The sequence below is a fragment of the Wyeomyia smithii genome, chromosome 2 (genome assembly GCF_029784165.1).
Source record: "Wyeomyia smithii strain HCP4-BCI-WySm-NY-G18 chromosome 2, ASM2978416v1, whole genome shotgun sequence".
NCBI classification, from domain to species: domain Eukaryota; kingdom Metazoa; phylum Arthropoda; class Insecta; order Diptera; family Culicidae; genus Wyeomyia; species Wyeomyia smithii.
In genome coordinates this window covers 8,462,892-8,490,469 of record NC_073695.1, presented here as the reverse complement: position 1 = coordinate 8,490,469, position 27,578 = coordinate 8,462,892, and the positions used below count along the sequence as shown (strand labels likewise).

Sequence of the window (27,578 nt, the reverse complement as noted above, 5' to 3'; positions counted from 1 at the left end):
ATTTGGTTTTTGTTTCTGTTATTCTGGCATCTACTTTTGGAGTAACTGCTTCTTGGTGGAGATCTGTGATTCTGGTGTCATAGGGACAATCGAGGATCATCCGTAAGATCCGGTTTTGCGCAATCTGTATTTTGTTCCTGTGAGTTTGTGCACATGACTCCCACACCGGAGCCGCGTAAAAGACTGCGGGGGCAAATATTTGTTTGTAGACTGCCAGTTTGTTTGTTCTTGAGAGGCGAGATCTGCGACAAATAAGCGGGTATAGTGACCGAACCAACGCTGAGCACTTAACCAGTGTCATCTCCACATGCGATCGGAAAAGAAGTTTCTCGTCGAATAGCAGTCCAAGATAGGTAACTTCGGAAGACCACTCAACCCCTGTACCGTTCATAACCACAACGCATGATGGAGGGGGCTTCAGTTTGGGGGATTGTCGATGAAGGAACATTATTGTTTGGGTTTTGGAAGCGTTGATCTTGATTTTCCAGGTGTTAGCATACTCGACAAAGGCGTCTAAGCATCGCTGAAGTTTGTTGGTGATCTCACGAGGCATTCTTCCCTTGACGGCAATTGCAGTGTCATCTGCGAACAGAAAGAGCACGCAGCCATCTCCCAGGGAAGGAATGTCGGAGGTGTAAATGTTGTATAGCAAAGGGCCCAGCAGACTACCCTGCGGGACCCCTGCTGGGATGGAAAAAGTATTTGATAAACAACCATTCAGCGATACCCTGAACGACCTCTGCCGAAGGTAGCTACAGGTGATTTTCGTCAAATATGATGGAAAGTTGAAGGCACAGAGCTTGTATACCAGACCGTCATGCCAGACATTGTCAAACGCCTTTTCGACGTCCAACAATGCCATGGCTGTGGACTTGGATACAGCCCTGTCCCTTCTGATGTTGTTCATCACCCGCACCAGCTGGTGCGTGGTGGAGTGACCCTTCCTAAACCCAAACTGTTCCGGGAGTAAGATGTTGTTTTCCTCAGCCACCTTCATCATGCGGTTGAGGATCAGTTTTTCAAACAGTTTGCCCAGCGATGAGAGCAGGCTGATCGGACGGTAGCTTGATGCTAACGTCGGATCTTTCCCGGGTTTGCGGATCGGTATGATCTTGGATATCTTCCAAATGATTGGATAGTAGTGCAATTCCAAGCATCTGTTGAAGATAGAGCTCAACAACAGGTGAACCCTGTTGCTGAGCTTTTTTAAGACCATATTGAATACCTCGTCAAACCCAGGAGCCTACATGTTCTTAGTACTCATCAGCGCTGAGCAAACCTGTTCTGCTGTGATTTTATGTTCTTGAGGAACGGTACAGGGGGAGTTTTCGAGGTCGCGGACGCACTGCTCGACCTGGTCTTCCATTGGACTAGCCATGGTCGAGCCAAGCAAATGCGATGAGGCAATGTGATCGCCTACCGCATTTGCTCTCTCGACCGGTGCAACAAGAAGTCTCTCTCCGACCCTGAGGGGAGGAACTGGTTTGGGGTGCGATTTCAGCACTTTGGCTACTTTCCAGAATGGCCTGGAGCGGTCGTCCAAACTTTGGACTAAGCGTCCGAAATTTTCATTCCGGAGTGAGACCATCCTGGAAGCAATTTGCCTATTCAGATCGGTCACCTCGAGCCTAATGTCCAGATCCCTGGTCCTCTGGAACTGGCGTCTACGCACATTCCGCAGTCTAATTAGCAGCCGGGTATGGGAATCAATAGCAAGGAACTTACCCCTCACAGGAACACGTCGCACACACGCCTCGTCGGCCACGTTTATGGCTCGTTGGAGACCCTCAAACGCCTGGTCGATGTTTTCCACGCTGTCGAGCGGCGGCGCCTCATCGGTGTTGTTGTCCACCATTCGAGCAAAGCGCTCCCAGTCGACATGATGGTAATCTTTCCGCAGACCGCTGGCAGGAGCAACACCGATCCCCACCTCAGCAACGACAGGTTGGCGATGTTGGCCAGGAAGAAGTCTAGGGTTGAAGGGCTCCCCGCTGGGGAGATGAAAGTCGGCTCATCCGGGAACTGCACCGTATAAAACCCATGCTGCGAGTGTTCGAAGAGTTGACGACCGTTCTGATTCTGCCGATAATTTCGCCAAGCCTCGTGCCGAGCATTTAGGTCTCCCCCAACGACGAAGCGGGAGTTGGTCCTGGTGATGGTGGCCAGGTCGTTCTTGAACTGCATTGCTGTATCGTTGCTGATACTACACTGGCGAGGACAGTAGACGACGATGAACCGGATGAACCCGGTAGCTGATTTGACCACCACACTAAGGGCTTCGATGATGGCGGTGTGAATGTGCGGCAAGATGTTGTATTTCATCCCTTTTCTAACGATGATCGCTATACCACCCCCCCTGGAGTTGGTGCGATCGAGACGGATGATGTTGTGATCCGGCAGCCAAAAACTGTCGCCGGACTTCAGGTGGGTCTCTGTGAGTAGACCCACGTCGATGTTGTACTTGAGGAGAAAGTCAGCAAGCTCAATGTTTTTTGCTCTAACAGAGCAAGCGTTCCAGGTGACGATGGAGATGGGTTTAGGATCCATATTGGATAATAAATTTACCGAGCACATGGATTTGCTCGGGCTTGTTGCGACACGCACGAAGGGCATTAGTCATGCTGCTAAAAATTTCTAGCAGCTCATCCGCAGAGTACTTCTCGGACTCAGCGCTCGGTGGTGTTGTTGTTGAGCTCAACTCTGTGAGTCAAATAATTAATTGCGATGCTGAATTAAACCATTCAAAATATTGAAAAACAAGCCCACAAAAATAAAAAAAAATATATTGAAAAATGTAGGAATCGAACAGATTTGAATAAAGTGCAAAAGAGTGGTTTTGTAGTTTGAAAAAGTCATTTTTTATAAATTACGTTTGGGCATCCTGAAAACATATTTTCAGAAAGTCGAAATGTTCTACAAAAATGCTATAAATAACATTATCTTTCAATTTAGGGCTGAACACCTTGACTTTTTCAACATCGATTTTTTTTGAGACAGCCTACTGTTCATAAACTTACATCTATGATCTGTAATTTTCACTATATAAACTATGTACAGGAGCAAAAAGGAATCTTATATGAAAACCCTGGACTGATGATTTTGGGATATAATGTTGAAAATCTGATTCCGGGCCCCGCACGCTGTATTATAATTTCAAGACTATATGTATTCAAGACGCTGGAGTATGTCTTTTAAATTATAAATTTCAAAATTTTTTTCGTTATTGCATGAACCTTTATATATAGTCTTGAATATTCCAGTTCAAATTAACATTGTTTCCATTTAGTTTCCACTTTTATTCTCTAGACACCACTGTTCAATTATTATTTTTACCATTGACTCTTTACTCTTGACTCTTGAATATTAACTATTGACTATTGACTATTGACTCTTGAATTTTGATTCTTGAGTCCTGATTCTCAACCCCACATTCTTTACATTTTACTTCTAACCCTCGGTTCTTCACTCTTAACTCTTCCCTCTTTATTCTAAATTCTTCACTTTCCACTTTTCACTTTTTACTCTTCACTCTCCGCTCTTCAGTCTCCACTCTTTTCTCTTCACTCTTAACTGTTCATGCTCCACTATTGATTCTTCACTGTTCACTCTTCGTTCTTCTGTCTTCACGCTTCACTTTTCATTCTTCATTCTACACTTTTTACTATTCACTGTTCACTGTTCACTGTTCACTGTTTACTGTTGATTGTTCACTGTTCACTGTTTACTGTTCATTGTTCTCTCTTCACTCTTCAGTCTTCAATGTTCCCTCTCTAATAGGGCGGCAATGACTTGCATGAAAATTTGATCTTAATTTTTTTGAATTGATCTCCGAATTTCACTTAAAAGGAGTGCTTAAAAGTTTTGTCTTATCGAATAAAGCCTCCATGTAAAGTTTCAGCACAATCCGACTTTGCGAACAGTTGTCTCAAAGCGGTCGAAGTTTCACACTTTTGATCAAAGAAAAAAAGTACAGGTTCATGAAATTGTCGAGATCAAAAACTTTTATCTCATCTCACAGGTCTGAAAAATGCATGAAACATCGAGATCTGGTGTTATCTCGAAATGTTTTTTTAACCCTCATTCTTTATTTTCAGTTATTCACTTTACGCTTCACTCCTTATTTTTCACTCTTCATTTTTGACTCTTTACTCTATGCTCATCCTCACTTTCCACTCTTGTCACTTTGGCTTTTGATATAAATTTCATATTACATTTCATTTTTGATATATGTTTCATCAATAAAATAGTACAGCCACTTTACATCACTCTATTGCAGGTTTTCCACGTTTTATCATGGTTGAATTGACTGTCAGTTCACATTAATTTTATCTTGTAATTATTATGTTCTAATTGTTGTGAAATATCAATAAAATTTCTAGAATATTTTAAGACTCGTTTGTTTCGTTTCTCGAATTTTATCGAATTTCTCTACTTCAAAAAATCTTCCCTGCATGATATGGACTTTTTTCGAATGGTGATGAAAAATCAAGACTGATAATTGAGTTTGATAAATTTTCCATGGAAGGTAATTATATAAGCTTAGTTGCAACAAAATTGCGAAAGACCTACCGGTAGTTAACCGGAACATTCGTAAAGGCGGACGGAAACATGCTTGTAGGCTTCTTTTTAGGTTCTCTCTTCGTTTTATTTATCAATTCCTTCTCAGTTTGCGCGACAAAAGTAGATTGGAGTAGATCTTGCGCTTTAGGTGTATTCAAAAATTCTCGAGATGTTGGGCGGGTTCGCCGACTTAGGTACTACATCGATTATCAGCCGCTCCATCTCCTCTAACGTTCGCTTCAACTAGTGAGCCGATAGCTGATGCCTTATTGTGTTTCTTGATGAACGACGCAATGTTCGGTAGGCACTTCGTACTGTATATTTCCCCGTTCACTTCCAGTCCGGAGCGGAAAAAGAGCGTCTTTGACGTCACCTTCTAACTGAATGTCAGTCGTACCTTTTAGGAAACTTGACGCGTGAAATGAACTTTACCTCGGAGCGCACTTCCTTCGTGGGGGAAGTAAAGTACGAGGTACCCTGCCAGTTGTTGCCATCCGGAGTGAGATAGGACTCGTCGTCTATCACCACCGTCACGTCGCAATCCACCGAAAACATCGGTTTGGCCTTGCAGATCCGTGACCAGTGGACGAGACTGCCGCTTCCTGACATGTATGTTCATGTTCGCCAGATACTTTTTCATTATTTGGTCGGTTGCACCGACCTCCCGGCCAAGCCCACGCAGCGATGTAGCCACTTTTCTCTCGGTCTTCCTCTTCAGCATCCTTTGAACCTTCTTGTGGCTCAAAGTCGTCAGCTCTCCGGAACCGGGCTTTCTTTCGATGCTCTGATTCTTGTCTAATGCTGCCAAGATGTTGTAGATGCTTGAACGATGTCCTTATTCGACGCAGTGGCGTACCGTTCTTTCAACACACATCCTTCTGAATGAACTAGCTTCACTGTTTTCGCCATTACGGTTAGAGTTTGACTGATAGAGCTATCAACATTTTTTTGCTGACTCATGGGCCACTATGAATGGTGCTGCATGGGTCGTTTTGTCAGTGCGTGTGATGATAGTAAACCCATGAAAAATGTCCCATGTGTGTCATTATTGATATACACTAAGGTATTTTTTACGCGGAGGATGTGTTTCAAATTTGTATGGACCCGCGTAAAAAAAGATTTTTTTGGGTTGCAAATATAATGAAGAAAATCGTCCTAAAATATTTGAACCTCGTTCGAATATGATAGTGGTCGACAGGGCTCAACATTTTCGAAACTAAACAATGAAACTGATTATTCCGTGCTGTCATTTCGATCCGAACAGTTTCATTTTCACTTGATTCCTTCCTGCTGCTGTCATCGAATCACTTCTTCCTCTTTTTCCCGTCTGTTGTTCATCGGTTTGTTTCAAATGAAACTGAAGACTATTTCAATTGACGAAGAGAAAGACTCTTTCATTTCCTTCAGCGTCTCAATTGAAACTAGCAGCGCATCGCGTCGTTTGATGATAGTTTTCTGATACCGCAAGCCGCATTTAAAACTGAAATGGCATCCAATAAATACGTCACGCAAATTCCGATCAAAATTTCGGAATTTTTTTCGCTGTTGATCACATGCGCTGCGTAACCAATTCGGATTGTGAAACTGGTTTTGGTGTTCTCCGTTTCATATCGTCACGGTTTTCTTTTCTCCCTCGTCCATATATTTGCGCGAAGTACTGTATGGAGGCTACCTGTCTCCGTTAGCGCTCATTGTCATTTTCGATTGATAATCGTTATGTGAGAGTGACGGCGATAATCTTTTTTTTTTTATTCTCGCTTATTTTCCGTCGGTCTAGTTCCGCCACACCCAGGACCCTAACTCACGACCCGTTTATTAAGAGACCGGCGCCAACGGCTTTACTTCCTCATGCGATGGAAGGCGTGATCCCAGAGATTTTTCGCCTCAGAAAATCTCCCGGTGTCGGCTAGGATTGAATCTAGACCAGTTGGGTTGGTTGTGAGTGGATAATCTTTTCTTTCAATTGAAACGCATTTGTATCAGTTTCTAGCCCTTTAGTTGTCAAAATCAAAGCAAGAGCTTCCGAATAGTTTTCATGTGACTCACGAAGAGCTTGAGAATGATGCAAAAGCTTTTCAATTGAAAGCGACGGGTCAAAGCGTCACTATAACCTGATAATTGTCAATTGAAAATGTTTTTGTCAGGCTCTGGTGGTCAATCTGGAGACCAAAATGTAATATTTTGACTTTTGAGTATCTACACCAAAAATTGTGATTTTTTTCGAAAAATGGTAAATGATCACTCGTGGCCTAAAATGGAAAACGTGATTGTAATGAGGTCGTACCGTTTTTGAGTAAAGGAGGAAAGCAATCCGCTTAACAAAACGCGTAAAAACGCGTTAAAATACCTTACTGCATTTGACATTTTTAATATTTTTGTTTTTTTTTTTTTTTGACAAATTCGACATACTTGACATTTTAAATACTTTTAAAATTTTTAATGACTCTGACATTTTTGCTTTATTTGACATTTTTAACTGTTTTGATATTTATGACATCTGTGGTATTTTTGACATATTTGACATATTTGATATTCTCAACATATTTTGATATATGTGGCATGTTAACATTTTTGAGCTTGTTACATTTTGAGTGTTTTGGAGTTCTGGATCATTTTTGGGTTTTTGAAATTGTTGGTATTTTTTAGTATTTTTGCTAGACCGACTTTGTTTTTTTGCTGTCCGACGTTGCGTCTCTAATCAGTGACATCTTCAGGAAAAGATGTGGGAAATAAATAACGATTAGCGACCCTCCCAGCTGGTCTCGAGGTACGATGTTTGCCTGACAAGTCAGTCGTCGTAGGCTCGAGCCGAATTTTTGGCTCGGGTGCGACAATTATTGTCAGTAGGATCGTAGCGCTAGCCCCGCAATTGTCCTATATACTTGACAGTTGGCTTCGAAATCTATGTATAATAAATAGAAGGTCGAGTTCCAAATCGGAATGTAGAACCAAGGCTTTGCTTTGCTTTGCTTTTTGAGCGACTTTTAATATTTAACGTGGGACAAGAATAATTATCTGAATACCACGTTGCGCACCAAGTCACTACATTTCACTCCCAAAAGCCATTAGTTGTACGAAATTCACCCAGGCTGAAGACGCAACCGCACCGAAGCATTACGTATGAAATTTGCGAACATACAGTTTTCATTTTATTTACTTAAATAACTGGTTCCTACATCGCGCTTTAAGTTTCATGTTTTATTTTGATTACTCATGATATTATAAACTCATTTTTGAAGAGACGTCATAACAACAATATTGATTTGAAAGTGACATAAATCGTAAAATATATGTTTCGTTACACATCAATTAAAGTTGACAAACACAATCAATATTTATGATGTTAGTAATGTCAATTTGCATATTAATAAATTTTTATAACATTTAGAAAACACTGGATCAAAAAATAAAAATAAAACATAACATGCAGGATCTTATAAAAATAACACTAAATTTGTAACAACGTATAATTAGTATTCTTACAACATCCACGATGCCTCAACATTGTTTTCAAAAGGCTATTCATAGAAAAAACATTAAAACTGCACGTCTTTGAAATTGTTGAGAACGCCATCTATCACCTAGTTGAAAAGGAATAGATGAAGTCGGTTCCTTTGCCAAACATAAGCTTGAGATTCTGCCTGCATTTACAGAAGCTCGGTCTCTTGCGGAAATATTTTACATTATTCACATACATAGATTATGACCCTGTCATAATCCGCTAGGGTTCGCCACAGAAGGCAGAATCACGAAAGGCAGAACTCTGTGACCGTACACACAAGGCAGAATATTTCAAAAGGCAGAATTCCGAAGGGCACGAAAGGCTGAATCACTGGTAGCAAAACCTAACTCACGATAGCCAAGTGCGTGATGACAAATTGGTGCGTATCCTGGTCACGCTATCAAAGCTCTACATTTATTATTTTATATTATTTGGTAACCAAACATAATAACTGGTCACAAGCAATGACCAGTTTTGATAGGAGGTGCAAATCAAGCCTAATTGTTAGATCCCAACTGCGCAAACTGGTTTGGCTCAGGCCCTAAAGACTCTCACGGCATCTCGGAGAGTAATTTTTCGATGTCAGGTATAACTTACACTAGTCTCAACGGTTTGTTGGTTATAATTAACATAAACCAATTCATGCGGCGAAGACGCATAATCGAGGGCAAGGAACCGAGGCGGCACAAAGCCGCCGTGGTTTCCGCGGTCCGAGCCAGCCGCCGACCCGCCGTCGGAAGCAGCGGCCTCTCGAATACAAACAACTGATCTACTGGTTTTCTAGGATTATTCAAACAGGTTTTCTTTCCCTTAGTTAAGTCCGAACGAGCGGTAGCGAGTAAGGACAGCATACACTTGGATAATAGAGTCGGCCAAAGGCCGCGAGTGTGTGTTGTTAAGAAGAAAAAAGACTATTTTTTGATTCTGCCATTCGTTATTCTGCCTTATGAAATATTCTGCCTTTAGTAATTCTGCTTTTCCTGATTCTGCCTTTTGATTTTCTGCCTTTCGTAGGAGACCCAGTAGGACGCTGGTGCTACCACGAACGCCTGTTTATGCCACATAGTAGGTTTTGGAGATTTCTGACATGTTGCCGGATCGATCTAGCCGGACTATCGTTTTCAGGATTAGTTATCACTACTATGACAGCATCTCAAATAGGAAATTTGTCAATTTTTATAGGGAAATTTAGGGGTAAACAGCCAGAAAAGGCTGACTGAGATTTTTCAAACGCACAAGACTTAAAAAAAATGTATTGCATCACCTATAAAAACATATCTTCATGTTTGCTGGGGTAAAGCAAACATGAAGATATGTTTTCACAGGTGATGCATTACTTTACTTTCGAATCGTGTGCCTTTGAAAATTCGAAATCGGACTTGTCTGGCTCCTATACCGTTTCACCTTCCACCAATCAACAAAGCTACGTGTATTCACCCTCGAGGCTTACTGCGATCTGTGTGATAAAAAAAAACGATTGAAACTTTTTCCTGAGTCGTGGGGTTACTAGTACAGGCTTATTTCAAACAAATACTGTTTTGGGAAAAATCAATGAATTTGAAGGAATTTATTCGAAAAAAATATAATAAGCGATCATTTTAATCCCACTCCATGGTACTTAAGATATCATTTCTCCAGTCACAAAAACCTTCCACTTCAACTTCTATATTTGTTCACCTTTTTATGAGCTCAGCATAAACTTAAGCCTCCCAATCAGCGCTACAAAACATTGGCTTGTAAACGACGAAGCAATTACGTTCCACTTGGCGGTTTTCGACGTTTCCCGTACTGACTGTTATCAATTTCTGAACCAAAATTCGATTTCTTCACAAGCAAAAGTTCCTCCTTGAGGTCCCTTCCTTCTTCTCCGCCAAATCCCGAACACAATCGTCTGCTAATGCGTTTTTGGCTCCGTTCCTTGTAGCCTAGTTTCCATTTGCTGATAGGAGCGCGATTACAGAACGAGAAAAAAAAAAGGTTGAAATTTATGAGTTTTTCCGCTGCCGATTTCCGTTCTCTTACACAACCCGACTAAGTTTTGGGCTGAAAACGCGGCGTTCCACTGGTACAGCTGCATTGATGTTCGCGCGTTTTCAACCGAGTTCCAACTTTTGCGCTAAGCTTCTCCATTCATTGCGGAATAGTAAGATAGCTTTTGTTTTCCGTCGCCAGGGTCTCAGCCAAGCGGAGAACAAATAACTTCTATGCCGCCGTTTTCCGTAGAATAACAAATCCGAAATGTTTTTTTGCTCGCGCGCTATTTAATCTAATGCGGGATTATATTCCTGTGGAGTAACGAAAGACATCCTCAGTATGGGGAAAAATTAAGCCCGTTCTGATTGATTAGAAAAGTTTTAAATTAATTCGGGGAATCAAACAGTAGTAGAGTGGGACAGAGCGGACGATTTCGGCCTTCTGGTTTCGCGGTCGGTCTCACTCCCCCCCAAGTGGCCTAGAATGCAGTCTCGGAACTGGTTTGCGGTATGCCCAAGCAGCTGTGTGCGCTTCCAAACCAGCAGCTAGCGGTCGGGTTCCCGGCTGTTCCAGGTTTCGTACCTCGTATATGCAGTTGGCGGCGAGTAACGGGCCCTTCAAGATCTCATCAAGGATTCTGCTTCTACTTTCTACAATGTGCGGCTGATGCTGCTGCTGCTGTGCAGGATAAGACTTTACTCGAGCTGCTGCTGGTTGAGCGAAGCGAAACGCGCAACTTTTGTTCCCTGGTTGGGGAATTGGAAGTTTTCTGCCGCCTTTTGGCATGCGGTGCAGTTACATATCGCAATGTGAAGAGCTGTGGATTAGATCTGCTTGTAATGAGTTTAATTACGGAAGTTTTCGACGGTATCGTTCCCGGGGTAGGCCGCAAAAGCGACCCATCGTTGTGTGTGTGGTAATGGGTGGAACCTTTCAGTGATAGTTTTCCAATAGTTTCTGTTTCTGTGTTGAAATTTGTGGATAACGTCAATGCGGTTCCCTTGGAATCTGAAATTACGGATACTTTTGATTTACGTCAATTCCCAATAGCTAATTTATTTTTTCAGCATTAATGAAAAGTACGAAGCATGCAAGAATTATAGAAAAATCCATGATTGCTTTGAATGCATACGTTAACGAGATGTATTTTGAGCTTTGTTGCCGAACATCAATAAGTTCGTTTAAATCTAGTTTATTTTCTTAGAGTGGGTGTAACATTTTACTAGATTATGACCACATGGCTTCGGAACGACACCCCAACTTAGTGAGTTAACTAACTAAAATTTAGTTACACGTCGAAAACAACTTTTAATTTGCCAACTTTTGTCACCTCATCATGGAAATTTAATTTTAAGCTCGAAAATCTATTCCGGATCGTGTGAGTACTATCCTCCCAACACGTTCCCAAACGGGTCCGATGAATAAGTTACTTATAAAGTACTTTTCAAAATCGGACAGACCTGGCACACGTACGCATAGTAACACACACACACTGTAATCACTTTGCGGTTTGTTATTTTTGTGTGCTTCATGCTCTCCACAATGAAATGGCAGGCGAACACGAACACGTGGCCGTTTTTTTTTCATAGTCATTCATCATCTCCGCAATAGCGAAGGAATTACCCGTACCGGGGCAATCTCCGGTAAGAGCGAAAAAAAAAATGCAAAAAGGAAAAGTTAAGCTACATATCGCGGCAAGAACAACAACGCGTTCTCTAGTGTACGAGGGCGCTTCTCCGCATTGCTTGGAGCCCGGCAGAGGTCTGTTAATGTGCGAACGTGACTAACATGACAACCTTGGCGCCACCATCCTCCGGCTCCGGCAGTTGAGAGCCCACTTTTTCTGGCTGCCAGAGTTCCAGCACTGCAGAGCACGGCTGCCACGAACAGCAGGGTCCTCGAAACGTAACGGATAAATTAATTATTTACACAAAAGCCACTCTCATATCTTGAAAGCTGAACGAATTCGTTTTCTTCCCTCTGGCTAAACTTCTACTGTTAGTTCATCATGTTTGGAGAGATTCACGAAGGTCGGTCCTTCTATATTGTTATTTTTACTTACCCACCGGATGCCATCTCACTGATCTGCACATAGCGTCCAACGGACATTTATTTGAACTGTTTTGTTTGTACACATCCTATATCCATCCATCTAACCTAGATAGTAGTTTTGCAAGAAAACTAGGCTTCTTCCAGGCGGGTTTTGTTTCATTTCACAAGCGCAACCATCAGCAACAATGGCAGATACCCACCATCAGGCAGCACACCCGAGTCGAGTCGAGAGGCACTTACAGCCACATGCAAAAGTAGGGAAATAGAAGAAGAGGACATCAGTTGGAGAAAAAAAGTTGTTTCTTGTTACATGCCGCATGTCCAACCAGTCGGTCTGCGGGCCAGGCGGTGTGTATTGTGTTTAGTTTTCGAGATGTTCCAACTAATTGGGTCCTTGGGGCGGCCTTTCAATTGAAACAATTGTAAAACTGCGGAAGCAGGGTCCAGATAAACTCCGGCAAACCATTTAGAAGCAATCATCGGCTGACAGCGTGGGAAAACGTTTATTCTTCTGTGGGAAAGTTTTTTGTTTGTTTGTTTGTTTCAAAAGTGCCGAACATGAGTCGAATCGGAGAAAGGTCAAACACTGTCCGGTCCGAAATGCTGTTGGAACGATTCGGCAAATCTCTGGGATTAATTTGAAGGAAACGAATTATGAACCGATTAAATTGCTAAGATACAAAGCAAATACTTGCGTTGAAGACGACTTCAAACGAATTAAAACAGACAAACTGAAAAACTAAGACTAACCAAACGTCGTACAGTCGTGACGTAGTGACTTTGAAAAAGGAACGGCTATTTGTTATCAGTGACGGGGTTTGATTGATTATATAATCGCTAATATTACGGCGCTTTCAAAGTCGGCGAGCAAAACAAAATGTGCTCAAACGGATCTCCGAGAGCTAAAAATACCGCATGGAATGGCTGCAAAAAGAAACATTCGCTGACCGTGCGGTTGCATTTCGTTTTGTTGCCTATAGGCAGTGCATCGAAGACGGCAATCAGCTGTCTTTTGTTAGTGTTTTCAAGCTGCCCTCGCAAGTCACCTTCGATAGCTCAGTTGGTAGAGCGGTGGACTGTAGCTGAACATTGGCAATGCAACTGGAGTCTTTCAACTCGTGCTTTGCTGGCAGTAATCCATAGGTCACTGGTTCAAATCCGGTTCGAAGGAGAATTTTTTTTTGTGTGACATATTGACTAATCAAGTTACAGTTCTACGAAAAAGGCTTTTTGATCAATGTAACTCGATGCACGGTATTTAATTTTTCTCAGGGTCTTCACACATTTTGCAATTCATTTTTGTGAGTTAAATGGATAACTTCGAATCAACATTTCACTGTTCAGCAATCGACTTTGTGAATATATCATGCAGAGAAAGACTGCTTTAATATTAAAGTGGTACTGTGGTGGTTTGTGGTGCTGAGTTATTTACTTTGGAGGTAAATACTGAATCATTTTGTGGACATTTTGGGAAGGATTTATAACTACCGTAAAATCGACTATTTTTGATAGCTTTCTACAGTATAACTTAAATATATAACTGTTTAATGAACTTTCCCCGGGTTATGCATTTTTAAAACAAGTACTGGATATACTAGAGTACATGTGATTCATTGCTCGTTTGCAGGTAGCTCCGATAATATTAAAATACTGAAAGAAAATGTAATGTATAATGTATGTGCTCAAATTTCTAAGAAAATTTAAAAAAATCATGAAAATGGTAGTTCATGATTAACAATTTCAATTTGCAAGAAATGCCAGGAAATGGTTAGCGGGAGAACTATACGTTAATTTCAACTAATCTGTACGATTATTTCAAGGAAAAACATAATCATGTTCCATCACTAGCGGAAAACTTTTTATTTTAATCACTAAACAAAATCACTCACTACACTAAGAATACTTTAATCTTTGAAATGTTCACCTTAAATTTTCAAAAACAAGCTTGAATTAGCACAAATATATGAGATAAATGTCTACAATTCCTAAATTTCAACTGTATGTCATCTGTTTTCACTGCGTCGAAAAAATCGAAAGTTCTCTCTGTTGATACGAAAAAATCATACTGATAATGTTGAATTATTCCGACATAATTGACATAAATCGACAGCACTGGAGTGGTTACCTAGGTTACCAATTTTGCACGTAAACAACTATAGCGGATATCTAGGTAACCTACTACGACGGATTGCGGCTACGTTCATTTATGATAATATGATTCCTTCATGATTTTTTTTGTTTACACAACATTTATTTGCCACGGCACAATATTCATTCATGATAAACAGTGTGATGAATATGGGAGCGTCGTGAGATGAATCATAATTGAGCAGTGTCTCAAGTTTTGAGATGGATATGAAAGCGTTGTTAAAAATGGTTTGTTTCACAAAATTCAGGATCTAGCTAAGTTTACTAAATATACAATGCTGAACGATGCCATAGGAGCACATAAGCGAATTTTGTTGATTTATTCAATGATTTCGTGAAAATTTAGTGTTTAATCCGTGCATTCTTCGTGAATATTAATGGCTTAGTGAGATGAATAATGGAGCAGGTTCCCTAAATAATATCAACTTGCGGTTACGCTTAATGTCAGCGATACAATTTGAAGTGAAGTTGCTGCGGAACGGCCAGGTACAGTTTGTACATTCATTATTATCAGAGGAAGTGTAATCTTTCGTGCAGTTTAGAGCAACAGCTAAGGATGGAAAAAATCATATCGCATAACAATCTTTCGGGTCTCATTTCTGAACGTGCTATTCATAAGCTTTCAATACCAGCAAACCATCCCTATTAGAAATTACACATTCTTGCTCATTACCTGCTTTATGCGGAGCGAGCAACATACAGGTAGCGAGTGTTTCACGAAAAAATCGTAAACGATTGAAATCGAGCGATCGCAACGCTTCTTTCAAATGTTGAGTGCTTGTAGGCGGAACTCGGCTACTCCACGGCGTGCGTTCACCGTACTATACCTCGATGAATCTTGGTGATTTCAAATATCACATGCCAATGCACCATGCTACAATTCCCTATGTATTGATGATACCCACTTGCTCCGGTGAGCAAACAATTGAACGAAATCTCACCTTCATTTGGATTCAGAATTTCGTATCACTGGTGATAATCTCTCAAAGATTCTCACGATACTGTTGAATGCAAGTGAATTTTGATAAATATTTTCGTGTTTGAATCATTCAGCCTCCTTCTATGGTATTCGAAACACTAAGAAGCGGAAAACAATCAGCACCGTTTCTAGCAACAGCATAATCAAATTTAAATCATCCGCACGTCAAAATATTCCAATCTTGCTATAATTTGTTATCGCTTTTATGGCTTTTTTCGTAAAATAAAAATGAAGAGGAGCAAGTAATACGACGGTTACAGAGTCCGCTATGATGAGTAGATGGTCTTAGTTTAAAAGCAGGCCATTTTTGGTTATTAAAGAACATAGGCATGGATTCATTGTCAGGTTCCTAACCACTGCCTACCTTCTTTAGTCCGAATTCATTTGTTTTCTCTCAAGTTTTCATTTTGAATTAACTTGGTGAACATTTGTATGCTATTGTGGTGGGTAAAAAAGCGATGTGCATCACTTTCGCATTGAAAAGGAGCGGATCACTCGTATCGATAGGTTTTCATAATGAATTAACTTCGTAAACATTTGTATTCCTCAGAAGGGTGCAAACAACCAACAAATTTTTATTCATCAAATTATTAAATGGTGACTCCAAACAGAATCGTTTTTATTGTTTATGTTAACGAAAAAGGTAATATTTTGATAAATTCGATTTCGAAGAAATCGTATGCGAAAGATTATTCTTCTTCGTATTAAGAAAAACAGTTTATTTTGACGTAGGACTACGTCTTTGTTTTCTATACTAGATTACATTTTGTGAAATTGAAAATGAAACTGGCAAATGTTGATTTCAAACGATTATAGCAAGCGAACGATATGCATTTTAGTCATTTATATGTCGGTAAATAAATAAAATTTGTAACAATTGTTTGATATAATGTTTAACATTGTTGCTTTACTGCTTAATGGTGAAAAAAGGTGAAAAGTTCCAAGGTCAAGCTTTCCCTTACATTTCCTTCACTATTGGCTTGCTTCCCGCGCACGGATAACAATAACATGGACGGAATGAATTCCACTGCCTACATATTTTGACTCAACAAAGTGTTTTGTTCCGTTTGTCTTCTTCGAAACTGCGTGGCCACGCCCTCATTGCAAAAATCTACGCTGAACTCGATACAAAAGACTGTGTGTAGAAAATTCAGCTTCAATCTAGTTTGTCACACAATAGCGAGCTGAGTATAGCTGTTAGAGGTACGCGACATTGAGAAACGAGAGCTGCATACGAGTCATCTTCCAAGCTCTGCGGAACATGTTACCTTTGTTTTACATACGGCAGCAACAGTTACCATCGTACGCTGCAGGACAATTTGCTGGCACAGCTACTGGAGGGCACAGCGGAGAGCAAACTTTATTATGCGCGGTTAAGCAAAATATTCAATGCTACCGATGGTGCGATCATCAGCGTTCTGTAGCACGAATTTCTAACTGAAGATTATGGGATCGGTTCTTTTCAGAACTATAGATGCTTGAAGATAAGAGTTATGAGAATTTTTCGCAACTACTACTAGTGTAAAATTTTCACGTATTTATGCATCGTTAGTTTTACAATAACGACCATCACATATAAACGGTAGTGTTGCCTATGAACAGTTTATCGCAGCATATAATATATACATTTAGTCCTACGTGACCATTTCATACCTCCCCTAGGGCCGTATACCTTGTAGTATTTTGACTCTAAAGCAGAATTATTAGAAACTTTTTGCTTTGACTGTCTGCATCCTATGGCTTCCAAAACGACATGGATTTGGTTTTCTTCTGAACCGTATTCCCAGGATGCAAACCAAAACAGTGAATCGTAGTACCGAGATTTTCCATGCGCTCCAATTTGGCCGTCTGTGCCTTCCGGTTGCCAACACGAAAAGTGGGATTTATTGTTTACAAATTCCTATTATTTGACAAATATCATTCAATTAGGTTTGCCGGAATCAGGATAATTTATTTATTTATTTATTCACTGGTCTTCGATAGTATCGTACAGACAGTTCTTAATAATAGCTTGTTCTAGATTTTAAAGTAGTCCTAGTCATATCAAAGCCATAATAATTAGATACAACATCAAATACACGACAACACATATCAATTGGATTGTTCTGAAATCAGAAAAGAGATTCATAAATTTCCATAAACTCTGCTTGAAATTTGAGAAGTAAATATTGAAAATATTACTAATCCGTACAAATACGTATTTCGACTGCGACATAATGATTTTCGTGCTCATAAAGAGTAAAGCGTAAATTCTGTTTTTTATTTATAGTAGTTAGAAAATGAAATTTGGCTCTCCTTATTGGAGTTAGGTAATGAATTTTGCGGTCGGTTGTTCACCATACTACGTCTAGGCTTTTTGGGAAGAAGATTGAATAGCCATGAGCCCTTACTAACACGCAGAGAATCCTGAGTAAGAATCCCCAGGATACCTTTAACTCGGTGACGGAATCGTGAAAGGAATCGCAACCACGATCCCGAGGATTCCCCCTGAGGATTCGTATTCAAGAATTTCAGAGCCATATACAGGGCATTCCTGAGGATTGTTTTTTCAGGAATCCTTTTCAAGGACGCTCACGAATCCAATGTGAGGAATCCTAGAGAATCTATGCGAATCGTATGTGTTCGTCCGGGAGGGGTGGTTACTTGCGCCTTTGTTGAGGAGCGTGGATGAGTGTTGTTTATAAATTTCTAAACTTTCAGCTACGTTTAATTTCCATAAATTATTAACGAGGCGGTGAATGTTATCCGAAGTTAGTGGATGTTCCTCCTATGTCTGAAGAAATCCGTTCGTCTGGTGATTGTAGATGGCACATTAAATTGAATTCGTTCTAGCAGTTCCGGCCCAAGTAACACACAAAACATGTTAGAAAATAAGTTACAATGAAAATAATCATATAAATGTACTACAAGCGCAATTAAAAACTTGTGTTGGTATTCTGAATTTGAAGTTGTTTTTCATCAGTAATAAAAGCGGATTTCAAAAACAAGCACGTTTTTTCTGGTTCTAGGGATGCTTTTAATAACATGAGTTCAACAATAACAATATCCTCACTATGTCTTTTCGTAAGACATTACACCATTTAATAACAACACTATGTACCTGTAAAATGCTTTCCCTTAGGTGGTAGTATACAGCAGCCAACATAAAATTACTTGATCAAATAATATTTTAATTGTTTGAATTATTTTTATATTTATTCAAAGCGGGTCAAAATTCGCTAACAGAAGATAAAAAAACGCTTGCAGTATAACAATATCACTCCATTTTTTGTTATCATATATCCAACAACGTTCTCTAGTTTTGTTAGATTTTGTGTCCAGATAACGTTGAAACTATGCGAAAACAATTTTGGTATTCAAGCGAACGAAACAACTCATTCTGAAAGATTTAATTTTATTTTTTTATCATCAATTTATAATCAATTAAAACTGCCACTGATCAAAACGACTGTCGATCTAGTTGCATTGCGCAGACACAACACATTTGCCCATGCGCTGGTTAACAGTTATCATAGCAACAGATTTGCGTATTGCCGTATATTAGTACTCGAGATCTATTTAGCCACTTAATTCTATCAAGCTGGCTTGCTTTTATGCAGTTATGTAATAGGGTAACTGCTCCATTGTTCATCTCATTAAGCCGATATTCACGAAGAATGCACGGTTTAAACACCAAATTTTCACAAAATCATTGAACAAATAAACAAAATACGCTTACGTGCTCTTATGGAATCGTTCAAAATTGTATATTTAGTTAACTTAGCTAGATTTATCCTGAATTTTGTAAAACAAACCATTTTTAACAACGCTTCCATATCCATCTCAAAACTTGAATCACTACTCAATTATTCATCTTACGCCGCTCCCATATTCATCACACTGTTAATCATGAATGAATCACATTATCATGAATGAACGTAGCCGCAGCCCGTTGGTGTAGGTTACCTAAATATCCGCCGTAGTTGTTTACGTGCAAAATTGGTAACCTAGGTAACCACTGCAGTGCTGTCGATTTATGTAAATTATGTCGGAATAATTTAAAATTTTCAGTATGATTTTTTCGTATTAACAGAAACTGATTTGGCAACTTTTGATTTTCTTCAACGCAGTGAAAACAGATGAAAATGCATACAGTTGAAATTTAGGAATTGATGAAATTCATCTCATCTTTCTGCTAATTCAAGCTTTTTTGGGAATTTGAGGTGAAAATTTCAAAGATTGGAATATTTTTAGTGTAGCGAGTGATTTTGATCAATGATTAAATTAAAAAGCTAGTGATGAAAAAAAACTTTGGTTGGCTGCTGAACGAGTTCCGTTGTTACCGTATAGAACAATGCGCGGATTTTGTTTACTGAATTACATAAGTTTTCGAGTGGCATCTTACAAGTAAGATTTTGAGGTTTCTACTTTACGAGAAATCTAAAGTGAACTAAGAAGAATCCATTCCATGGATTGGCAGATTGGTTCAGTTAGAAAATTTGCGTTTTTTCCTGTTTTTAATTATGTTTTCAGATAAATATATGGGCTGAGATCAATAATGGAGCAGTTCCCCTACTTCATACAGTATCGTTACTTGTTCTAGTAGCGCTCAATTTTTGCGCTTTTCTGGTGATAGAGATGTCTCCATGACAGGTCAATGTAACGGTAACGGTAACGTAATAAGAGCACATTGATGTTCGTAAGGTGGTAGACGGATAGGATCTTACCAAGGCAGGGCGTACTGAACGAAACTACGCTGGATTCGTTCAATCCGGTTGATTTGAACAGCATGACAGGGTGACCAAACGAGTACCTACTCCGTATTTAAGTATACTGCGTACTAGCGCACAGTAGAGGGCCTTCAGGCAATATAAAATGTTTAGAGGCCAAAAATAAACACTATGCACCATTTTTAAATTCAAAATGACGACTTTGGCTTCCTGTGAAATAACCTAAAATGGCAAAATATCGTTAATTGGAAAACCTCTGTTCGTTACTTGCATTCCAGTTGGCACTAAAAGGCACAACAATGGGAACGACATTATGTACTATACAAATCTCTCACGAAAAGGTTAAATATTACTCAAATATCATGAAATCGACCGCAATATAATCTGGAAAGAAGGTTCCGCAATCGTCCACTTTTACATTAAATAATAATAAATCGTATAGGGAATTAAAAAAAATACTACATTCAATTTGACCGCATCATAATTATTTAATAAAATATCGCTATTCTCTTTTCCCTTCAACAGATAATATTCGATAAATTCACCGTGGGCCGTTTCGACGAGGGGCTTATCGATCCGGACATGGACTCGAGCGACACCAGCCTGACCAGTGGCGGTGACCTGCCGGGCTGCCCGGAGGGTTTCATGCAGGTAAGTTTGTGTAACATCGCCGGCATGAAGCGAAAACGTTTCCCCAGTGGCCTGTTTTCTCATCGACTGTCGGCTTTTTTTTTCTGTGGCTCGCTTTTTACGACAAAAGCGAAATATAAAACAGAGCAGAACGAAGATGGAAATATTTATGCGACCTTTTCTGTGGGGATGCTGTGTGCAGTCGGCCTAGTTGTTGTCTCCGCCGAAGCGCAAGGGAATTTCTCTGACGCTAAACAAAACATTCATGGTGCGCAAATATATACCTTGATAGAGGAGAGTTGTACAGACAAGCTTTTTGGTAAGCTGCAATGCACTAGTTTACCGCTGTTTCAGCTAGTCGTTCACCGAACTAGGTGGGTAAAAACATGTCACGGGTCTTTGAACTCCATCCGGATGACCTGAAATAGTAATAAAAACAAACTTATTCCAACCGAATGACTGTTGTTGGGAATAATTCGATCGATGTTCAACAAAAACATTTGTGGTATCTCGAATTTTTCCCGCCGCGCTGGTATATATCAAAGTTCGAATTTCTTTCCCAGACCATCACATATCTTCGTTTCCATTGAAGTTTTCTGCTATTACAATTTCTACGACCGGCACTAACTGAAATGGATGGAATGCTCTAACCTACATCTCTTTCAAGTCTTATTCAACCTGTCAACTGCTTTAATATCCTTCGCTCCCAAAGTTAACAACTACTAGCTACACAGGGTGTCTAGAGGGAACCACGGAGTACAGGGGAAGCACCGGTAGATAGATAGCACACCCTTCTACTAACTACAACCCGCTAACTTTCTTGTCTTGCTATGGAAGGATGAAAACTAAACTGACAGTCCCAATGTTTGTGCAGTAAAGGCAGACGCTCGGGTCCCTCAGGTGTTCTGCCGCCAAGCGCAGCGGCAAACTTATTTCCAACGAATGCATCAGCAATTCATTTCCGTTCGACCCGACTGACTTCTCCGGAGGAGGCTTCTAGGGGAAAAGTATTTGAAAAATAAGCAAAGTTCAATTTATAGAATCCAATTTCGGTGGAAATGCCTGTTAGTTGGAGTTTTTTGTTCCGCTTTTCATCCTACAAAGTATCAAGCGGTCCCATTTTCTTAAGAAAGGACTTTGAACGAGGCGTTGAAGTGCTTTCCTTCCCGGTACATTTCGGCTCACTATCACCAAGATGTTGGTAATATTGATTGACTTTTCCGGGAAACCAATTGAGCTTTGCCCGTATGTATGCATGAACTGGCAGTATAAATTGTAAGAAAGAGAAAAAAAGAACCGACTATCGAGAGGGGAAATAGCTTCGTCAGTGTCGATTTCCCGCCGTGTTTGTGTCTTGTTCAATTGCGAACATTTTCCAGAGAAGCTCCCGTGTGCCATTTATAATTCATGTTCTGCAGTCGATAGATAGTGTCACAGATCTACGGGAGCAAACTCGGGGAAATATCACGCAAATGGCGAGCTGACGATGTAACGAGTATCAAACTATATTCTGAGGGTGGGTGGTATAATGATGATACACATTTTAACGAGTTTAAGTTACTAGGACATATTTTCCGTGCTAAACATGCCAACTAATCATTCCATTACGTTCTTTTCTCTTCTATCCTCCCTTGCAGCTGAGCGAATTAGGTCGTCCTTTTACCGGTGGTTCCTGGTGCGGCAAAGCGTCCGGCCATCAGCTCTATTTCAGCGAAACGGCAACGGTGACAGCATCTGTCAAGGTAATTCTACTCACATTTCGTCTGTGTACCTCACCGGTCGCTATGTCCTCCGGTATCTGGCGGAGCGTTGCTAGAACGACTCATTTCTTCCACGTTTAATGCGACAGTATCGCTCGGTCCCGCCTGAATGGCGGAGCCGGAATGAATCGTGCACGTAGCAGTAATGGCTGATACAGACCTAGAACGGCCATGCTAATCCGAACCGAGTCTGGCGGGGTCGGCTTTGAACTAGGTCATCATCCGTTCAGTATTCCGCCGGTACGAGGGAGGGGGTAAGGGATTTGAGAAAGGTAAAGCGCAGAGTAGATTGGCTGCTGTTACTGCTTTGCGAGAATGAACGTTATCTGATAAAATGGCCGGAAGAGTGGCAGGAAAATCTCTGCCACTGCTGCTGCAGGACCGGCCCGGCACCGGTGGCACTGGTAGTAAGGATGAAGCAAAAAGAGATCCTGGGGTTGCCGGCCTATCAGTTCGGCTGCTATCTGTTGGAATGCTATGCTTCGAGTCGTCATCAAAAAGAATCACAACTGTTGCGATGATGATGTTTGTGTAACCTGAAGTTACCAGTCTTCTTGCTCCAATTCGGAATTTAAATTACGAATGCTTTACGTTATGATTAAATCGGGGGACAGTCTTTGTCGAATGTTTTCAACTTTTGCTGGCTGATGGGTTGCCTCTCTGGAAGCGTTCCATTGTAACGTTATTTATGCTTATCTTGGTTAATATAATGCATTCTCTGCATCACGAGATTCGTTTATGCTTATTTGCAACGAGCTTCTCTGCAGTAATCGTTTTAAACGGTTTTTTGAGATAAGAAACTTGTATCTATTCACTTTTAATTAAATTTAATCATGCTTATCTTTGTGAAGCCAAACTATGAAGCACGTCCTAAAAGAAAGATATTCGAACTTTTTTTATAGCGATGTGATACTTTTTCCAAATTCCTTTAGACTATATGCTAGCGAATTGCAAATTGAAAAACCGAAAAAAATCGAGGATGTCACGAAAATTGTCCACTTTCAAATGTTCAAAACTCAGTCAGTTTTCAACGAGTATTTCCATTTCTGCAGCAATCGATCGGACAACCAGATATGCGTCCACCAAAATGCGGAAAGTTCTGATTTTGTGATGTTATCTATTGTACTATTGAAAAATACTTAGCCGGATTTCGACCAATCAGAGCTGAAAACCAGGCCAAATATTAGGCGAAACTCTCTGTCACAACGTTTCGACCGTTTGGTGGCCTTTTTCAAGGGAAATTAGTCGTATTTGTCTAACAACCGTTTTAACAAATACGCCATAACTAATTTGCCTTGAAAAAGGCCACCACAACAGCCGAAACGTTGGGCAATTTATCTAGATTGTCGTGTACTTGTTTTTAAAAAAGACTGAGAAAGCCAAAACAAAAAACAACCGCATAAACAACCAATCACTGCATTTCTTCCCCAACACATCCGGCACTGAAGAATACAAACAATTTGACTACTTGTGAACAATTTTTCGACAAATACTTTCTATGTGCTTTCCTAGTCCACAAGGCTCCTCCTCTTCTGAAAGTTCCTCTGAAAAGCCTGTCACAAAAGGTAACAAGCAGAAATTTTCATAAGTATTTTCAACTTTGATTTTTTTTTTTAATTTCTGTAATGTTTGTGGAGGAGCCTTGTAGACTAGGAAATGACATAGAAAATATTTGTCGAAAAATTGTTCACAAGTAGTCAAATTGTTTGTATTCTTTAGTGCCGGATGTGTTGGGGAAGAAATGCAGTGATTCGTTGTTTATGCGGATGTTTTTTGTTTTGGCTTTGTAATTATTGTAATTGTTGTAGTTTTTGTATTTGTTCTAGATATTTGTATTTTTTTTTTTAATTATTGTAGTTTTTGTAAGTTTTGTACTTTTGGTAATTTGGAAATTTTTGTTCATTTGGTAATTTTTGCAATTTTTAGAATTTTTGTAGTTTTTGTAATATTTGTAACATTTTAAGTTTTTCTAACATTTCAAATTTGATAACTATTGTAATTCTTGTAATGAGCAAGAACCATTCTGTACCGAACACGCATCAGTACTGGACGTGTTTGGTGATCGGTCCGATAGAGTATAAAACAAAAGACGTGTGAACAAGTGTTGGCATTGTTTGCCTGGTCGAGTGAAATAAATCCGGGTTCAAGGTCGTTCCTTTGTGCAACTGTTTCGCATCGTGACTGCCAGCTGGTGCGTAAGCCGATTTGGCTGCTGGCTGGATTGTGCTACAGCAGTGGACGAGACACAAACGAGGAAAAAGAAGAAGCCATCAGTGTCAGCGAGTCGTATCGCTGTGTGGAGTGATCTCACACCTGGCTCGCTGCTGGTGGCTGTTTGGTGCTGCTGTATTGGTGCTGCTGGCTGTAACGGCTGCTACTTCGAACGATCGGACAACCAACCTTACTGGAAGGGAGAAATAAAAAGGTACGTGTTCTTGTCAGCGCTAGTGCGCTAAACATAGCGCGATGGATGTAGATCCCTCGCCTCCCGCGCCACCATCCCCGAACCCCTCTGACCCTGACCCTTCTGTTACCCCCTCCCCTGTTCATTCTTCAGTCCCCCCTCGCCCCAGGCTTTACCCAGACGGAGCCCAGGGCAGCTATACTGTTTATTTTCGGCCAAAGGCAGGACCGAAATCGAAAAAGTTGAACCTCTTGCAGATTTCTAAAGACCTGACGAAGGAGTACAAGGGCGTGACCGAAATTTCCAAGGTCCGGCCTAACAAGCTCCGTGTCGTGGTCGGTAACCTGAAAGAGGCCAACGATATAGCTTGCTCTGAGCTCTTCACACGCGAGTATCGCGTTTACATACCCGCACGAGACGTGGAGATCGACGGTGTCATAACCGATTCGAGTCTGTCCGTCGAGTGTATACTGCAAAGTGCCAAAGGGTGCTTTAAGAACAAAACGTGTCCCGAAGTTAAGGTGCTCGACTGCAAGCAATTGCGGTCAGCATCGATCATCGGTGGCAAAACAGTATACACTCCGTCAGACTCGTTTCGAGTTACGTTCGCCGGGTCTGCACTACCAAGCCACGTCTCGATCCACCGGGTTCGTCTCCCTGTGAGGCTCTACGTGCCCCGCGTCATGAACTGCCTGAATTGCAAGCAGTTAGGCCATACAGCCGCCTACTGCTGCAATAAGGCACGTTGTGGCAAGTGTGGGGAGTCTCATGCGGAAGATTCTTGCAGTGTTAACGCTGAAAAGTGTATTCACTGCGGAGAAAATCTGCATGAGCTCTCGACATGTGCGGTGTACATGCAGCGCAGGGATAAAATAAAACGGTCTCTCAAAGAGCGTTCAAAGCGTTCCTACGCTGACATGCTGAAGAAGACCGTTACCACTTCTCCCGTTACTTCGAACCCCTTCGATCTGTTGCCCTCTGAGGAAACCGATTCTGACGATTCACCAGCGGGAGCATCTTACGCCAATCCTGGGGAGTCTAGAAAGAGGAAAAGTGTTTCCTCTCCTAAACTTCCCAGAAAAGGTCCTAAGATTTCTCAAAGTGAAATGAAGGTTACAAACAAACCAAACAGTGCTGCGGAAAAACCGAAGCAAACTCCTCCTGGGCTGGCAAATTTAAAGTCCCAGAAGGAGTTCCCAGCACTGCCAGGAACATCTAAAACCCCAGTTGCTCCTTTTACACTCCCAGTTGATGAAACAAACTCTGGATTAGTGAAATTTTCTGACATTGTGGACTGGATTTTTGAAACTTTCAATGTACCCGATCCAATTAAAATTTTTCTTACAGCATTCCTCCCAACAGTTAGATCATTTTTGAAGCAGTTGACTGCCCAATGGCCTCTCCTTGCAGCGATTGTATCCTTCGATGCCTAATTCAACTGCGTATATGAAGGATTCTATCTCTGTCTTACAGTGGAATTGTAGAAGTATTTTACCAAAAATTGATTCGTTTAAAGTTTTGATAAATAAAAACAAATGCGATGCATTTTCCCTTTGTGAAACTTGGCTTACTTCAAATATTGATCTCAACTTCCATGATTTTAATATTATTCGCCTTGATCGAGACACCCCATATGGAGGAGTACTTTTAGGGATTAAAAAGTGCTATTCTTTCTATCGTATTAACCTCCCCTCGATTCCAGGCATCGAAGTTGTCGCATGTCAAATGACAATACAAGGTAAAGAGCTTTGTATTGCCTCAATATATATTCCCCCCAGAGCACAGGTTGGGCAACGGCTGCTCTTTGATTTAATAGAACTTCTTCCCTCGCCACGTTTGATTTTGGGAGACTTCAACTCTCATGGCGTGGCTTGGGGTTCCCCATACAATGATAACCGCTCCTCTTTAATCTATAACCTTTGCGATGACTTCGACATGACTATTTTAAACAACGGTGAAATGACACGTATCCCGAAACCTCCAGCGCGCCCAAGCGCTTTGGATCTATCCTTATGTTCGACGTCGCTACGGTTGGATTGCACATGGAAGGTAATCCTCGATCCTCACGGTAGCGACCACCTGCCTATTCTTATTTCAATTACTAACGGGTCAACTCGCATGCGACCAATTGACATTCCGTATGACCTCACACGAAATGTCGATTGGAAGTTATACGAGGAAATGATTTCAAAAGCGGTCGAGTCGATTCAACATCATTCACCACTTGAAGAATACAACCTCCTCGCGGGCTTGATTCTCGACGCCGCGTTGCAAGCCCAAACGAAGAAATATCCCGGCGTAACGATCAAAGAACGGCCTCCCACTCCGTGGTGGGACCAAGAGTGCTCCGATGTCTACACGCAAAGATCCGACGCGTTTTTGGCCTACCAGACGGGAGGTATACCTGGCGACTATTTACGGTATTCGGAGCTTAATTCCAAGCTTAAAAGTTTGGCTAAAGCAAAGAAACGCGGATATTGGCGTCGGTTCGTGAACGAGACGTCGAGGGAGACATCGATGAGCACTCTTTGGAACACAGCCCGAAGAATGCGGAATCGCGTAACGGTCAACGAAAGCGAGGAGTCTTCAAGTAGGTGGATATTTGATTTTGCCAGGAAAGTATGTCCGGACTCTGTTCCTGAGCAAAATATTGTTCGCGATGCGTCTCCGGGCCACGACGCGATAGAATCACCTTTTACGATGGCAGAACTTTCAGTTGCCCTCCTGTCCTGTAACAATAACGCGCCTGGATTAGATAGAATCAAATTCAACTTGTTGAAGAATCTACCCGGCAATGCCAAGAGGCGCTTGTTGAACTTGTTCAATAAGTTCCTGGAGCAAAACATTGTACCGCAGGATT

General features: G+C 40.9%; 1 protein-coding gene and 1 non-coding gene across 2 annotated transcripts in view; both read left to right on the top strand.

Annotated features, from left to right (window-relative positions):
• Positions 1 to 27,578, top strand: part of LOC129726149 (uncharacterized) — a 386,566-nt gene that overhangs the window by 162,645 nt on the left and 196,343 nt on the right. Inside the window, exons 5-6 of the mRNA XM_055682836.1 lie at positions 20,450 to 20,575; positions 22,192 to 22,296. Coding sequence (XP_055538811.1) covers positions 20,450 to 20,575; positions 22,192 to 22,296 — 231 coding nt within the window. The remainder of the gene's footprint in view (positions 1 to 20,449; positions 20,576 to 22,191; positions 22,297 to 27,578) is intronic.
• Positions 13,134 to 13,259, top strand: Trnay-gua (transfer RNA tyrosine (anticodon GUA)). The gene is made up of 2 exons: positions 13,134 to 13,170; positions 13,224 to 13,259. It is a non-coding gene; the product is annotated as a tRNA-Tyr (tRNA).